The 15,423-nt window shown below is 34.7% G+C and overlaps 1 protein-coding gene and 1 pseudogene across 6 annotated transcripts; one reads left to right on the forward strand and one right to left on the reverse strand.

The window, feature by feature from the left end:
- The first annotated feature begins 1,063 nt into the window (after positions 1 to 1,063).
- Positions 1,064 to 6,363, forward strand: LOC110711816 (interactor of constitutive active ROPs 3-like). Of its 6 annotated transcripts, none has more exons than XM_021890244.1 (5): positions 1,064 to 1,313; positions 2,474 to 2,602; positions 3,780 to 3,951; positions 4,252 to 5,917; positions 6,013 to 6,363. In XM_021890244.1, the coding sequence occupies exons 2-4, from the start codon at positions 2,583 to 2,585 to the stop codon at positions 5,902 to 5,904; spliced, it is 1,845 nt and encodes a 614-aa protein (XP_021745936.1). In that variant the 5' UTR covers positions 1,064 to 1,313; positions 2,474 to 2,582; the 3' UTR covers positions 5,905 to 5,917; positions 6,013 to 6,363. The 6 variants fall into 6 exon arrangements, with proteins under 6 accessions (XP_021745936.1, XP_021745933.1, XP_021745937.1 ...); XM_021890241.1 differs by having other exon boundaries at positions 1,064 to 1,305; XM_021890245.1 differs by lacking the exon at positions 1,064 to 1,313 and adding an exon at positions 2,208 to 2,340 and having other exon boundaries at positions 6,010 to 6,363.
- Positions 6,364 to 6,796: 433 nt separating this feature from the next.
- Positions 6,797 to 14,977, reverse strand: LOC110711828 (annotated as a pseudogene).
- Between the last annotated feature and the right edge of the window lie 446 nt (positions 14,978 to 15,423).

Below are 15,423 nucleotides of genomic sequence, written 5' to 3' on the forward strand. Positions count from 1 at the left end.
AAAAAAAAAAATTACAGAAAACTGAAAAAAAAATAATAATATAAACATAAACAAAAAAAAAAGGGAGGTGACATCCCAACCAGATGCCAGCCCCACGGCGACGGCGCCCTCGCAAGACGCCACCACCGTGGCCTTGGAGTCCCGACCAGCTGCCGCTGTCGTGGGGCTGGCGTTTGGCTTGGGCGCCACCACCGTGGCCACGACGTCCTGGCAGGCGCCCCGCCCTATTCGAGGATTTTTTTTTTAATCTTGCCACCGTGTGACTGCCTTTCCTCCGCCTCCGCCGCCGCCAATTCCTTGCCTTGCCGCCTCGACATTGTCGTAGTTTGAAATTTTTTTTAGAGAGAAGTGAGAGTAGTGAGTAGAGAGAAGATGAGGTTTTTTTTTAACAAATAAGTTCAAAAGTGTCAATCCACCTACTGTTTGTGGGCTTTATGTAGAGATTTGCGGGCGATGTTTAGCAGTTCACAAAAGGAAATCCTCTAGAGAAGGAAATCCTTTTCTTTTGAAGGAATAAAATCCTCCTAAAGAAGAAGAAAAACCCTAATCTTTAGAGGGAGAAATGTTTCTCCTAGAAGAGAAAGAGTTATTATAAACCTAAAACAAACAAAGATAGAGAAAGGCACACAAAAAACAAGATTGGGGCTTTCCACTGGTAAAAACCGATGAAAGCCCCTTCAGAAACAATTACTACTTAAACATAATTCTCTTTTTTTTTTTTTTTTTTTTTTTTTTATCTTTTTTTCTGTTTGAGGAGGGTAAGAAAATTTGTTTTTATATACTGCCTCCGTTTTTTTTATTGACAACTTTCTATAATCACGCTTGTCAACGCACTAATTAAATGAATGAAGTATTATGAAAAGACAATAAAAAAAATGGAGGAAGTAACATGAAAATGAGGCAATAACTATACATTCTATAAGTGAAAATCAATATCCATATAATGGTAGGTGTTGCCCAAATATTTTAGGAAAACACTTGGTAACGATAAAAGTTTAATTAACTCAGTTTAAAAAATAGAGTAAAAAAAATCCTCATACACTCTAAGGTTGGTTCAAAATATTGACATTGGAAAGTAGCAAAGGAAAGAGGGCTTCCGGACGTGAAAGAGTAGTTAGAAATGACATAATTTTTGAAAATAAGCTTTGGGAAACGACAATTTTAACTCCGCGCCCCTTCTACTGTCTCCCCCTACTTTTACTTCTCTACTCCCACAAAGTTCAGTCCTTATCTCCCTTACTCTCTCTTCTTCACTCTTACTCATTTTTTCTCTGCATTTTTAAGAACTCCTGCATTTTTCTTCAGGTAAGTAGGTAACTAATTTAATTTTACTATAGCATTACACTTATGCTTCTTCTTTATTATTTTTTCTGTTGATTTTCCTTTCGTTTTTCCTGCTTTTGAGCTTAAAAACAGAGACAAATTAAAAACAGAGACAAAAAGAAAAAACACAGGATTTTTAGCTTTTTAAGTGAAGTAAAATAAATGGGTGTTTAGGATTTTTCTGCTTTTTTAATGGGTTTTGTTTATTTAATGATTTATTTGTTTTTGCTTTCTAAGAAAAAAAAAATGTATTTTTGGAATATTTTAGGGTTTGTATAAAGTGTAATGATGATACCCTTTCAACCGTTAAAGGTTAATTTTTTTCTTCATGTAACTGTTTAAGTAAAAAGTTAATTATTAGGGTCATAATGTGGGTTATTATATTGGATAGTTACTAGTTTAAATGGTTAGAGTATTAAGTACATATGTTTCGGGTCGAATCTCATCTACATCATTGTCGTTAATCTCAACTTACTTGATTTTTGAAGTGATTTGTGTGTTGTAATCTTATCTCTAAAATCTGCTAAGAAAAGGAACTAAACTACAATAAATATCTGCACAAAGTTGAACTTCCTTTTTGTTCATAAATGATTTGTTTTTTCCTGATATTCAAACAAAATAGAATTTCATATAATATTTTAATAAAGGTAGAGCTGTAGGCCTTGAATGAAAATAAAAATCTGATGTTACAGTATGGTTACATTGACATGTGCCATCGTGCCTTAATTCTCGGCTATAATTCTACCAAATATTGAATTTTATTCCAAATTTACCCTTTTGGTGGGTCCTTTGTTGGCCAATTCATCAAGGGTATTTTTGGAAAAATACCTGAGCAGTTACTGTCACACTTGCACATTACTATACCTACTCCCTCGTGCTTACAATAATGGTTGCTTTTATAGAACCGTTGGAAAACATTCAATATTTTTGAAAAAAGCAAAAAAATAAAAATTACTAAGTTCACATTATAATGAATTTATGATAATATTATCAGTTACTCAATTGGTATGTTTCTTGGTGAGTGAATATTAAATTTCATCATTCATTTGCATATGCATTGGATTCTTTTTTTTTTTTTTTTTTTTTTGTTGGGTTATTATTGATTGATATTGTCTGTGTTTTGTGATTTCTGTGCTTCTGTTTGTTGCAGAATTGTGGGTCCAAAACAGCATTGATTGTGTGAAGATCCAACACTACTACTACCTCCATTTGCCAATTTACACCTTGTGTTGTGTTAAAGGGGGAAGTTGAGCTTCATTATGCAGACTGCCAAGGCAAGGTATGGTATCATAATCCCTTGAGTGTTATTTTGTGCTTAACCCATCGTGTTTGAGATTCGGGTTTTCGAGTTTAAGTTCATTGTATGTATGATGTGAAGGTAGTTTAGAGGTTAGAAATGTATAAAATGTGAAGGTATGGTATCATAATCCCTTGAGTGTTTTCTTGTGCTTAACTTATCGTTTTCGAGTTTAAGTTAGTTGTATGTATGACTGAATGTGAAGGTGGTTTAGAAGTTAGAATTGTATAAAATGTTTACTGGCTGCACATTGAAACAAGTTTGTAAAGTGTTTTGATCTTTGGTCGCGAGTGTAAATTGTTTTGATCTTTGGTCGCGAGTGAATATCTTGGGTTTTTTTCGGATTTTGCTTTTGTTGAAATTTGAACGAATGCTCAAGTGGGTTAGAGTTGAAATTTGATTAGATAACTTGTTCTCATGTTGAAAAGTCTTGTTGATACTTTGTTTTCTTTGTTATGCTACATGATTTCTTTTGCCTATTGCTTAATTTCTGCTTTATGGTTGTATCTACTTTTGGTTTTAATTAGAGCAAGATAGAGATGAAAACATTTAGTTTGAGAGCCTGTATAACCGTTTTCATACAGTTAAACATTCACAAGGACGGAAGTTTATTTCACAAATTTTAAGAAATCAATAAGCCTATCGATATCTTTGAATGAGAGCGAGATGGCTATAAGTCTAGTCCAGGGGGGAGGGGACATTTCAAAAGAAAATGGTCTGAAATGCTGGTTTAATGTGCTATGTTTATCCTTCAGATTAGTATTATTTATGACTAGCTGGCTACACTATTTTAGAGATTAAACTCAATAAAACCCTTTGCACCTTAGTGTCACTTTTACCCTTGATCTAGCATCCAAGTAATTATACTTGCACTCCCTAATCCCTATTTATGCATATTTGGTTTTCATTTCAGCGTTGTTTTGCTAATTTTCTGTGTTCATTGTTGTCAAAAATTCAGATTTTTTTTCTTCCTAATAGAAACTCATAACCATGACTGGGATATTTTTTGACTTGGATATTTTTTGGCTTCTAATGTTGAGTCAATGCATTTTGCATCTTTATCAAATCACAATGGGTTCTATAATGTGTCTATTCTCTATTGCACATGTTTACTTACTAGTTACTACCTATCTTTCTTCCCCTCCCCGCTTCGAAACAGAGGAAGCCCCAAAGAATCTCCTCAGAAAGTCTCTGCACGACCGGCCAGACAGCTGAAAATAAATCCTGTTGAACCGAGCTCCTCATCTCCGTCAAGTAATGCAACAGCGAAGACTCCTAATAGGAGCCCAAAAGTAATTGAGCGTAGATCACCAAGGAGCCCAATTTCTGAGGTACTCTTAACTAATTATTCCTCCACTTTATAGGTAAAGAAATCACGGTTGTTTTATTTATTCATTTATTTATATTCATGCATATACAGGAATACAGAATATTACATGAAATTTTTTTTAGAAGTTATTTCTCATTTTTGTAATGGCTCTCCATGCTGCTTCTTTTCATGGTGCAAATCCTTTTTATTTCCTGTTCAAAAACTGCCTTTTTCCCCCCCTAACTTACATGGACACAAAGATCGAGTTTTGGCAATATTTCCTTTATTTCTCAACTTTTTCTATGTTGCATTCAACGTGTAGAAGAAACGCCCAAGCAAATTGTCAGAATTAGAGTCCCAGATTTCCAAACTCCATGATGATCTTAAAAAGGTGAAAGACCAACTGGTTGCTTCTGAATCGGTGAAAAAGGAGGCTCAGGAAACTGCAGAGGAATCAAAAAGGCAGCTAGCTGATGTTTCTTTGAAACTGGAAGAAAATCAGAAGCAACTCTGTCAACTTCTTGCTTCTAAGGAAGAAAATATTGTAGATCTGCAAAACATTTCAGAGGAAAAGGAGCATGAATGGAAATCTCAGATTGAGTCTGTTCGTCAGCAGCACTCTGCTGATTCAGCTGCATTAGCCTCAGCCTTGGAGGAGATTGAGAGGCTCAAGCTGCATCTCGAGAAGGTCACTGAATCTGGTGATGTACAGGTTGAACAAAGTGAAACAGCTGCTGAGCTCCAAAGCTTGAAAGATAACTTGACTGAAACTCTCTTGGTTCTTGAAATCATGAAACAAGAGCTCAAAGACTCTCGAGTATCTGAAGCTCAAGCACAGGATCTAGTCAGGGAAACCTTACTGCAACTAGAAGCAGCTAAGGAGACTGTCAATGCCCTCAGATCAGATGTCAACAGATCCACAGAGGCGTACAATGCAGTTGTTTCTGAATTGGAACAGTCAAAGGCTCGCGTAACCTTTCTTGAAGGTGTTGTCAAAGGTCTTAATGCAGATCTCATGAATCTCAGCAGTGTAAATTCTCTTGAATCCGTTGGTGATCAGATATTGCCAGATGTCAATCAGCTTCAAATAGAACTGCAAGCTGCAAAATCCGATGCAAGGCAGCTCAAATCTGCATTAGAAGCTGCTGAGATAAGATACAATGAAGAATGTTCTCACAGCAGCACACAGATTGGAAATGCTTCTGAACTCTTAGAGCAGATGAAGATGCAATCTAGGCTAAGAGAGGCTGAGCTGGAAGTGGAGCTGAAAAATGCTAGTGCAAGTATCGAAGAGCTGAAGGCAAACCTAATGGACAAGGAAACTGAATTGCAAGGCATTTCAGATGAGAATGATAGCTTGAATCTGAAACTTGAGAAATCTATGGCATGCCAAAGAGAACAGGAAGTGGAGAATGAGTTGAAAAGACTGAGGGAAGACGTAGCTGATTTAAGGTCAAATTTGATGGATAAGGAGACAGAACTACAGAACATTTCAGAGGAGAACGAAATACTGAAGTTAGAGATCAGTAAACATGAAATGGACAAGAGTGTTGAAAACGACCAAGTTGCGGCAGAGGTGGATGCCTCCCGAGCTGCTGAACAAGATGCTGTGACAAAGCTTGGGTACATGATGGAAGAAGTAGATAAGAGTAACAGGAAAGCAGCAAGGGTTGTTGAGCAACTAGAGGCAGCTCAGACCGCAAATTCAGAGATGGAGGCAGAGCTAAGAAGACTTAAAGTGCAGTCTGATCAGTGGAGAAAGGCAGCAGAAGCTGCTGCATCTATGCTGTCTCCTGGGAGCAATGGGAAATATGTGGAGAGAACCGGATCATTGCCTTTAGATAACAAGTATAGTCCTATTGGGGGAAGACATAGCTCACCATACATGGATGACTATGATGACGATTCCTTCAAGAAGAAAAATGGCAACGTCCTGAAAAAGATCGGAGTTTTGTGGAAGAAGCCACAGAAATGACATGCTGATACAGGCAAGCTTTGCTTGTTTCTTTTTCGACTTAATATGCTTTGTTTCTTCTCACTTGATTGATATCTAGAGTTGATTGTTTTCGATGTTCTGCAGCAGATATGAAGGCGCTTCTTGTTGGAGCAGCCTGATGAGTCTGCAATCTTGTACTTGGTGATCGAAGAGATTTTTGCAGCATTCTGTTATTAGTATAATATGGCCATTTGGTGCCTGATGAAAAAACTAGTAATGCCATCCAAGAATCCTTTTGTCGATGTATATGTATTAGGACTAGTTGGAAGAAGCAGGTTTTTCTTTTTTCGTTTATTATGCAATGAACTGTATTTTTGGTAAACCGAATTTGTATATCTGGTTTACTAATGATCGACTCCGCTAGCTATTATGACTAATGTGCATGTTAGACCAGTTTTTTGGAGAATTGGAGATTCAATTGCATATGCAGTTAAGAAAGTTTACGTTGTCTTTATTTTAAGGTTCTTGCTTTTATAATTTTAAATTTATATTTGACTTTTGAAAAGACTAATTTGATTAAAATCTTCTAGTTTGGTTACAAATTCTTTCAAATAAAAAATACTTGTTTAATTATATTTTCTAGATCTTAACCTAGTAAAATTCATAAAATATAGCTATCAAACTAGTTTTCTCCAAAATAATTTGAATAAACTTAATTTAGTGTATTCTTGATTAAGGTGGACTTTCATCAAGTTATTGTAAAATGGGTTGAAGTTACCTAAATATATTTAAAGTTACCCTTATATATTACAAAAGTTACCCTTTAAATCATGTATTTATTAAAAATTACGCATTAAAATACAATCAAACTTATACAAATCAAAAGTTACCCTAAACGGGGTTAAAATTACCATAAAAATTGTTAAAGTTACCTTTAAATTAACCGTCTTACAATAAAATTAACGTAAATCTACCGTAAGTCTTACAAGACTTAGTGTATATAATACTGGTTTATACATTAACGACACAATGTGAATAAATAAATAATATTGGTCAAGAACTTACAGACTAAATAAGATGTTTTTAAAATCACATTCACTATACTTACTTTTCTTGGACTCTAGGAAGAAAAATCAATCTACAAAACATGCCAGACCTGAAAGAGCCAAACCCATGAGTATGACAAGTTATGGCAACATTGTACTTGAAACTACTTCCCTCAATCAAGGTGCAGTAGCACAACATTTCAGATTTACAAAACTGCAGAGTTTCCCTAAACTTTCCACATCGCGATACCAACCCCACGTTTCCGTTACTTCCAGAGGACATGTATGGCAGGTATGTATTCTTCAGCAACCTCAGATAAAACTTTTTGCAGGAGTCTCTAATAGGGGATCTTGTTTACTACAGTATATCTCAAGCTTTTAATCCACTAGCAGAAATCAATCCGACTTCAATTTTCAGAAGCCAAACTTTCAGCAGGGTTATTTATTTAGCACTGATGGCACAACCATCTTCAATGCTTCACAAACTTTCATTATATCAGATTCACCATGACCAGCAGAAACAAATAGTTTTATACCAACAGGTATAGGACATTTATCAAGTGTGGACAGCTTGGAAGTTACAACGAATATGTTGTGCTTCTCCAAAAGCTGCATGAAGTATAGTTAGCTCAGAAATCAGAAATCTATGCATTTAAAAAATAAAAAAATAAGAAGCTTGGTGGCATGTATACCTCATCAACGATATCTTCAAGCAACTGCATGTCCTTTTCTGAAGAGCCTGTGGATTTTGATAGTTGTAGAAAAACGATGGGAGAATTGGGGTCACTTGCAACTACTAATCCTTCAGAATTCGACAAACCTAAAACAAAAATACCTATCATATTAGCACAGCCAAGTAGCCCATGAAACCTAGAAGGCTAGAAGAATTACAAAGATGGAAGACCGAGAAGATAGGGGTGTGGTTATCCTAGTAAATTTAGGTCAACCTCATATCCAAATCCAAACACAACTTCAAATTTTGCCTCATGATTCCACATTCATATCTAGACTTCCCAAACTGCAGAATATAGGCTAATTTAGAACAGATTTTGCAACTAAGTCAACCCCATTAGTAAGAAGCTTTAGTTATATATAAAATCATCCAAAGCACAGAATCAAGTCACAAAGACATCAAATTATCAGTGAACAACAAAATTGAAACACTGAAATCTAACCAAAAGGACCAAGTAAAATATCTTCTAATAATAATTTCAATACTAGAAAGAGATTAGATTATATATTGATCAGTTCATCTAATAATCTCCTATTATCTTGTTCTTGGCCCTAACTAGTCCAAAATACTTCAAATCATGCAGTGCCTTTACTTCATTAAAAAAAGCAACTATTACCTTGTTTAGACACTAATCCAGATAGAAATGCTAAAATTCCAAACCTGAAGATGCTTCAAGAATTAAGTCAAATCGCTTGCACCCTAATCCAACATAAATACATATATAGTGCAGGTTGGTGCTATCCAAACAGAGTAAACATGGCACAAACAAAATAACCCACGGAACTAAGAAGGTTGTCAACGCGCTTCTACAAGACTAAGGTCTACTTCCTCTTTTTTTAATTTTTATTTATTTTTACTCACGACCTTTGTTAAAATTAAAATAATTAGTATTAATCTGTTCAATTGCTTATATATTTAATATACATTTGTAAAAATTAAAAAAAAAAATAGCTTTTAAAACAAATCTAACAAGATTCCACATGAGTATATTTTTCATTAAATATAAATCACAAAATGCAATTATAGTTGAGTATGTGGATAATAAACACTATTGAAATGTTGTGAGTAAATAAAAACGGAGGAAGTACTACTTAGTATGCATACCACTACCCGAAAAAAAAAATGTCAATAGATATGTATCATGAATCCTAAAATATAGTATGGCCAAATCAGATTAGGATACTGGCCAAATCACAATGTCAACAATATCTACAGTACCAATTCAGAGTGGTAAGAGCAGAGCTCATGCACTCAACTTTTGCAACAGAAAATTCAGAAACATACCAGTCCTTAATTGTGCAACATTTTCATTCAACTTGCTAATCAGATTAGGATTTTCTTCGAGGACATCAATAGCAGAGATAGCTGTACTAGCTAGGTATGGAGGCAAAGAAGCAGAAAAAACATAACCAAAGCTGCTTAGGCGCTGCAAGTAAACACCAAATCCAACAAATCGCATGTCATCAACCAAATCGCATGTTAGCCTTTTGTAATATATTTTGGAAAAGAGACTAGGACAATGATCAGCAACAATATGATGTGGGATAAATTAGGTCGGGGCATATAAATAACAAGATTGTATCTGATGAGTCTTCCTTGCTAACTATTTACCTAAAGATATGTGAGTCTCAGAATAAATTCAACATGAGGATATGGAATACAAATTTTGTAAAGAACACAAGCTCAGGTTTGATTCAGAATTTTAATACTGTAACTTTTTTTCTAAATATTAGTCTTAAAAGTACTAGCCCAGTATTTCTTCACTAACTTTCTATATAAAAGAAATTATTGAGTGTTGTCAAGCCATATTAATCACACTTGACAAATGCACAAGTATGCAATGAATCACAGCTGCAAGATACACAGATATGCCATCCACACAATAGATAATTATGTATCTATAATACCTGGTGATCAATGACTCTTGCATTTCCAGTACAGAATCCTCCTTCTGCAGCTAATGCATGACCCATCGCAGCTGTTATGATATCAACTTTCTCAACCTGCAAACCATGTCACAATGGGTATTATATATGGAGATAAGAGAAACAATTATAACCTCAATAACGTTGAACATACAGGAACATTGAAGTGCTCTGTGAGGCCTTTTCCAGAAATTCATAGCACACCAAAAGAGTTGCTCTCATCCATCATAAGGCGGAAACGGTATTCCTCCTTCAATTTAACAATCTCATCTAGAGGAGCAACTTGACCAGAGTTCTGTAAGGAAAAAAAAAAAAAAGGTAATATCAACTTTTTGCTTCAGACAATGCTTTGTTAAATCAAAGATTTTCAAAAAAACAGAAAAAAGAGAGAAAGCACAATAATAAATTACATCAGTAAGATCAGTTTCCTACTATCCGTAATGGTAACTTTTGTGGAGAACCTTTTAGAGGTAAAGAGCAAGCTAAATATTATATGATGTATATACCATCTCCACTAAAAAGATTTAAAACTAAAAAAAAAATAAAAAATAATGTTCCTGCTGGTATTTTGTTTGTAACAAAGAATCTCCAAAACCTGATTGACTGTACCTATTCCTCCCTATCCCCTCCACCCCCCCCCCTCTCTTTGCCCCTTCAGTCTTAGTGGTTCTAGTCTCAGAACACAAAAGTTTCTAGCATGTGATCACTTAAATCTGGCAGACAAGATTGAATTCAAAATATTCAATCTTAGAATACAGAAAGCATCAAGCTTTGCAAGTCAATAACGCCATACTCAAGGTCAAGCATCTATGTCTTTAGGTGTTTATTAATCCTAAATTAGTTTTCTTACTTTCCTTTATAATCCGTCATAAATTCATTCGCCTAATTTTAAAAATGAAAATGACCCACTAGTTCATTTATTAATCCTTCCGTTCTTTTAGTTCTACCAACTTTACACTTCTGTCCGTTTTTATATGTTCTACACTTTATTCTATTTTAAGCATATCCCTTGACCATCTTACCCCACAATAATTACAGCTTTCCACACTATTTCTTACTTTATTCACCTCTTTCTTATACCCAACCACCTTTACCACTCTTACTTTGTATATAACTTTATCTTACATCCCTTTCTTCTTACATTTTTCTTAAACTATGCATTTACAGTAACCGAGTAAAACATAAAAGAACGAATGTAATACTACATCTCATCAAAAGTACAAGAATTTGGGGTCCCACCCTCCCTCTCATTCAAGAAAAAAAGAACCTCTAGTATTTGGAATGTGTGTTCAGCAAATCAGCGGAGTTAGAAGTTAGAAGCAGGGAGGGAAGCATGGGTGATCACATTGGATGGGAGGATTGTCCAAGGTTCTAATGTCTTCCGTTATCTGGGATACATTATTCAAAAAGAAGGGGATGAGGTGGAGATGTTGCTCATAGAACAAAGGAGGTTGGTTAAAGTGGAAGAGTGCTAGGTTTTTTTTTTTGTGATCCTAGCATGCCTCATAGACTAAACAATATATCATATTGAACAACATTTGCCCTAAACGGAATATGTGACCAACAATTAGGAAGGGAGGGGTACTAAGTCATGACCATCTTTTCTAATCCCGGGGAAAGAATAAATCTAGCAAGGCTGTCTTTTTCAGAGTAAAGACGAGTTATGACATTACTCTTCACTAAGGCAACTCAAAATCTAGGCAAGAACTAGAAAGAAACTCTTTTTCTTCTTTGATTGAGACAAGGCCAGGTAATGAAAATATTAAATCTTCGAAGATGTGGGCGAGACATTAGTGGCACAATTCCAGGGATTCACATGTTGCAACCAATAAAATACATACCTGATAAACTGCTTCGATTACAATGTATCGTCGAGTTTTCTTGCGCTTATTTTCGATAGTTATTGTCTCTAATGTTCTTTTCAGGGATTCCATATTGTTGTGCTTGAAATGCAAAATTTTGCTTCTTGACAAATGGAGTCCGTTTTGAATACCCCAATGAACACCTTCATCCCTGGAAGAGCAACCATCAGATATAATGAAAACAGAAAGGCCTATCCACCAGACAGAGGGAGAGGGAACACACATAACAATAATTCATTCAATCAACGCCACAGATGGACAAGGAAAAAAAAAAAAAAGATTATTCTAAGAAGATTTCAAAATGTTAGTGACAACAATATGAATAATTAGGCAGCATAGTCAGATTGTGAGTGAAATTTATAATCTTCATAAAAAACTGGTCATTGTCAAAAAATATATTTGCAGTGGCTATCTCATTACTTCTTCAGAAGGGAGAGCTATTATTTAACTAAAAACAGGGTGGACTGTGTTCACATAACTAAATATTAAAAAGACTACAGGCCTTTGGTATGCATTTAGTTATTCTAGAGTAACAGCCAAACAGGGTAGGATTGTTATACTTACACAACAATAATATCGCCTTTTTTTACAGAAAGCTGGGATTGTGCTAAACATGGTGGAAAGTCCATATGAGTAAAGTATTGAATCCGGCGTCCCCAAAAACTTTGCGATTCTGGATTCACAGTCCAGGTGCACATCTACAATAACAGAGAGAATAAGTAATGATTACATACAAAGAATCCAGATATGAATTTCCAACTCATACTTAGCACAGGTCAATTCAACCAAGAGCAATAACTATTTCTCACCAATAGTTCCATAGAAACCACGAGGACCACAAGAACCAACACCATATTTCTCTACCGCAGATGTACAAGAATCCTGTCAAACAAAACAAGTCAGATTGGTCAATACAACAAGCAAGTAGAATATAAATAATATGCATAAGATTTTCTCACAAGTAATTTTTCACGTCCAATCAATTAGCTGATGCAAAATTTACAACTTCCTTGCCATTTATTATTGTGTGTGGCCCGGCAGCACTGCATCAAAATGTTCATTTATCAATTAAACAGTTAGGCCTCAAGCATGATAAAGCTCTCAAACATCTTCATAGTGTTTGATTCAAAAGACAAACTAAACTTAAATCAACAGATCCACAAAGAACACCGAAGTAAACCATTTGCTATGGTATACATTGAAGATTCTAAAACTTTATTTTCCATCTCAAACTTTCGGAACAGACATCATCTAATAGCTTTCCAACAGGACAATGGATATTACTATTGCAGAACCAAATCTCGAAAAAATCATCAACTTTACCTCTCTAGTTTAGGAGGTTCACGGCGCATTTCTTTTGTCATAGCTGGAATAAGGGGTTCAGGAGTCCAGTCAACACACAATCCATCTATTTCCTGCCAACACAAAAGAATCTTCATGGACTCTGAAGGTACAATGCAACATGCTCAGCACACTTAGGTTGTATTATAGCTCATATTAAGCAAGAACACCACAATTATCGAAGTATCTAACAATCGCAGGTAGCAGTAGATAAGCATCAAGCTTTTAAATATGAAAAGACCAATTTTCCCTCACAAAAAACGCTTAATAGTGTGAAATGTCTAGCACATGCCATCAAAAGAACCTTTAATCCCAAAACAACGGTCAAGATACAGAACAATGTAATGATATAGTTCTGGTCCTTGTGGATCCAAAACATATCCTTTAATGAAATCTCTCACAAAGTTCTCCAGCATTCATGAATAGAATTGTGAAGATAACATAATAAAAGGGGCAAATAATGAAACCTTGCAGGAAAATAACATATGGTAATTATTAATAACCCACCTCCTCTGTCAATGGTTTCTTTGGAGGCGCATAACTCTTTTGAGACAGAAGATAGAGGATGACTACAAAGAGAAGACCTTCAACAAACAGATGACCTTCAAACAAAGCAACGAAAAAATGTTATAGAAATTTACAGGTGAAATTTGCATATATTAATTTCAGTACCTAATTTCAATAAAGTAATGGTACAGATATGAGAGGATACCCCCAATTTGTACTCCAAAGACAACAGCCCGAGCAAAGGGAGCTTCAAAAGCCATTGTCACCCAATCCACTGAAGTTTGCAGCATGCTTATAATAGTTGTTTCCATCTCCTGTAAATACAACCAATTGACAACCATACACCGCTTAATTGTATAGACAAAGGATAGAATAGGCGTTCTGTTATTAGTTACTTAGCTGTCTTTAATTCACACATATGTAAAGGAACTGCACAGCAACTTGAAAGGGAATAAAGTTGATGAGATATAACAATCATAAAAACTCCAGCACAAACCAAATCAATGTTGTTCCAATCTGCTACTATTAACACCGAAAGGCTCATCCTTTCTCATAGCAATGATGAAATTATCATGAGAATAACAAAAAAATAAAAAAAAATCAATTCATTACTTGAAAATTCATTAGGATAGAATTTGGCAAGTAGAATCAATTTATTTTTGTCAAAAGAAGCAAAACGATTAGCTAAACAAACCACTATGGTAAAAAATATCCAAGCTAGTTATACACACATAAACTTGATAATAAAAGTATAGCTAAATCACTCATAGTGAGCTTAGCACTCAAAATATACAAATTCCACTAGCCCATTATAATATAAATTCAAAATACAAAAATCAGAAATGCAAAATTATCAATTCCAAAAAAAAAAAAAAAAAAAACCAGAAACAAGAAACCCTAACTCCCTAATTTGATGGGATAATAACAAATCATTAATTTCACTTTCTAAAAAAAATAAAAAAAAATCAGAAATGCAAAATTATCTATTAAAAAAAAAAATAAAAAAAAAAATCCCTAATTTGATAGATCAAATAAGAAATCATCAATTTCAAGCAACACCCACACTAATTTGATAGATAAACAACAAATTTAAACACAAAATCAACCCAAAAACTCATGGAGAATAAGAAATTGAAAAGTTTAAATTCAATATTTAAATATAACTATGAGTTACCTGAACAATGAAATTGAGAGGTGCAGCTTCCGGGTGGTCGGAAACTCGGACGGCTGGAGGGACGGCGGCTGGAACGGAAACAGGCGGTGGCCGGCAGCAAGACTTGGTTATTCGAAGAGAAAATCGTGTTTTTGTTTTTGTTATTTTTTTTTTTTTTTTGCTGGGTCACGTGACCCACCGTGCACAAAGGTGGGTCCGCCCTGATTATGGCGTACAAAAATATCTGTAAACATTGGCTGCCAGCCTGCCACTATCAATTTTTTTTCTGGGTTCATACTTCATATACATATACTATATTCACAAGTATTTTATTTTATTTTTTGGCTAAATATTGTTCACGATTTGGAAGAAAATTTGTTAAAATTCCTAAAATTATTGAATGTAGTAGGAAGCAAGAATGAACGATTCTCCAAACTAAGCTTTATTAAGAAACTAATTACGAAAGTAGACGCGTGGCAAAACTATTTACCAAACTAAGCTTTTAGGGTAAAACGCTGTCTGAGATAACGTTTTAGTTGTTGACTTTTTTTTTTTTTTTTTTTTTTTTTTTTAAATTTCGTAATTTTTTTTTTTTAAAATTAAAAAAAAAAAATTTACACTAATAACGCTGACTCGGGGAGCGTTTTTAGTGTAATTTTTTTTTTTAATTCTTAATTTATGATTAAAAAAAAAAATACCTCGAATTGAACCAAAGTTGAATTTATATAATCAATCAAAAATCATACGACAAAGTACTCAAATCAATCAAAACTACAAGTTCCTCGAATTGAAAATGATAGTACGAAATTAAGAAGAATAATACTAGGAGAGTATCACTTATGAATCTCGTCGACGTCGATCCAAAACCGGTGAACTTCTCGCTCCAATCACTCCTCCGAATTGCCGCTACTACCACTCAATCTCCCTTGTAATTCACTCCGTATTTTCTGACTAAGCTTGCATGCTTCATTCGGTAGAAGATCTCCCAATT

The sequence above is a fragment of the Chenopodium quinoa genome, unplaced genomic scaffold (genome assembly GCF_001683475.1).
Source record: "Chenopodium quinoa cultivar QQ74 unplaced genomic scaffold, ASM168347v1, whole genome shotgun sequence".
NCBI classification, from domain to species: Eukaryota; Viridiplantae; Streptophyta; class Magnoliopsida; order Caryophyllales; family Amaranthaceae; genus Chenopodium; species Chenopodium quinoa.

Excerpts from the sequence above, each read along its gene's own strand:
- LOC110711816 (XM_021890244.1), top strand. The coding sequence starts at position 2,583 with ATGCAGACTGCCAAGGCAAG. Across the intron at positions 2,603-3,779 it reads ATGCAGACTGCCAAGGCAAG|AGGAAGCCCCAAAGAATCTC; the intron begins GTATGGTATCAT and ends GCTTCGAAACAG. Across the intron at positions 3,952-4,251 it reads CAAGGAGCCCAATTTCTGAG|AAGAAACGCCCAAGCAAATT; the intron begins GTACTCTTAACT and ends TTCAACGTGTAG.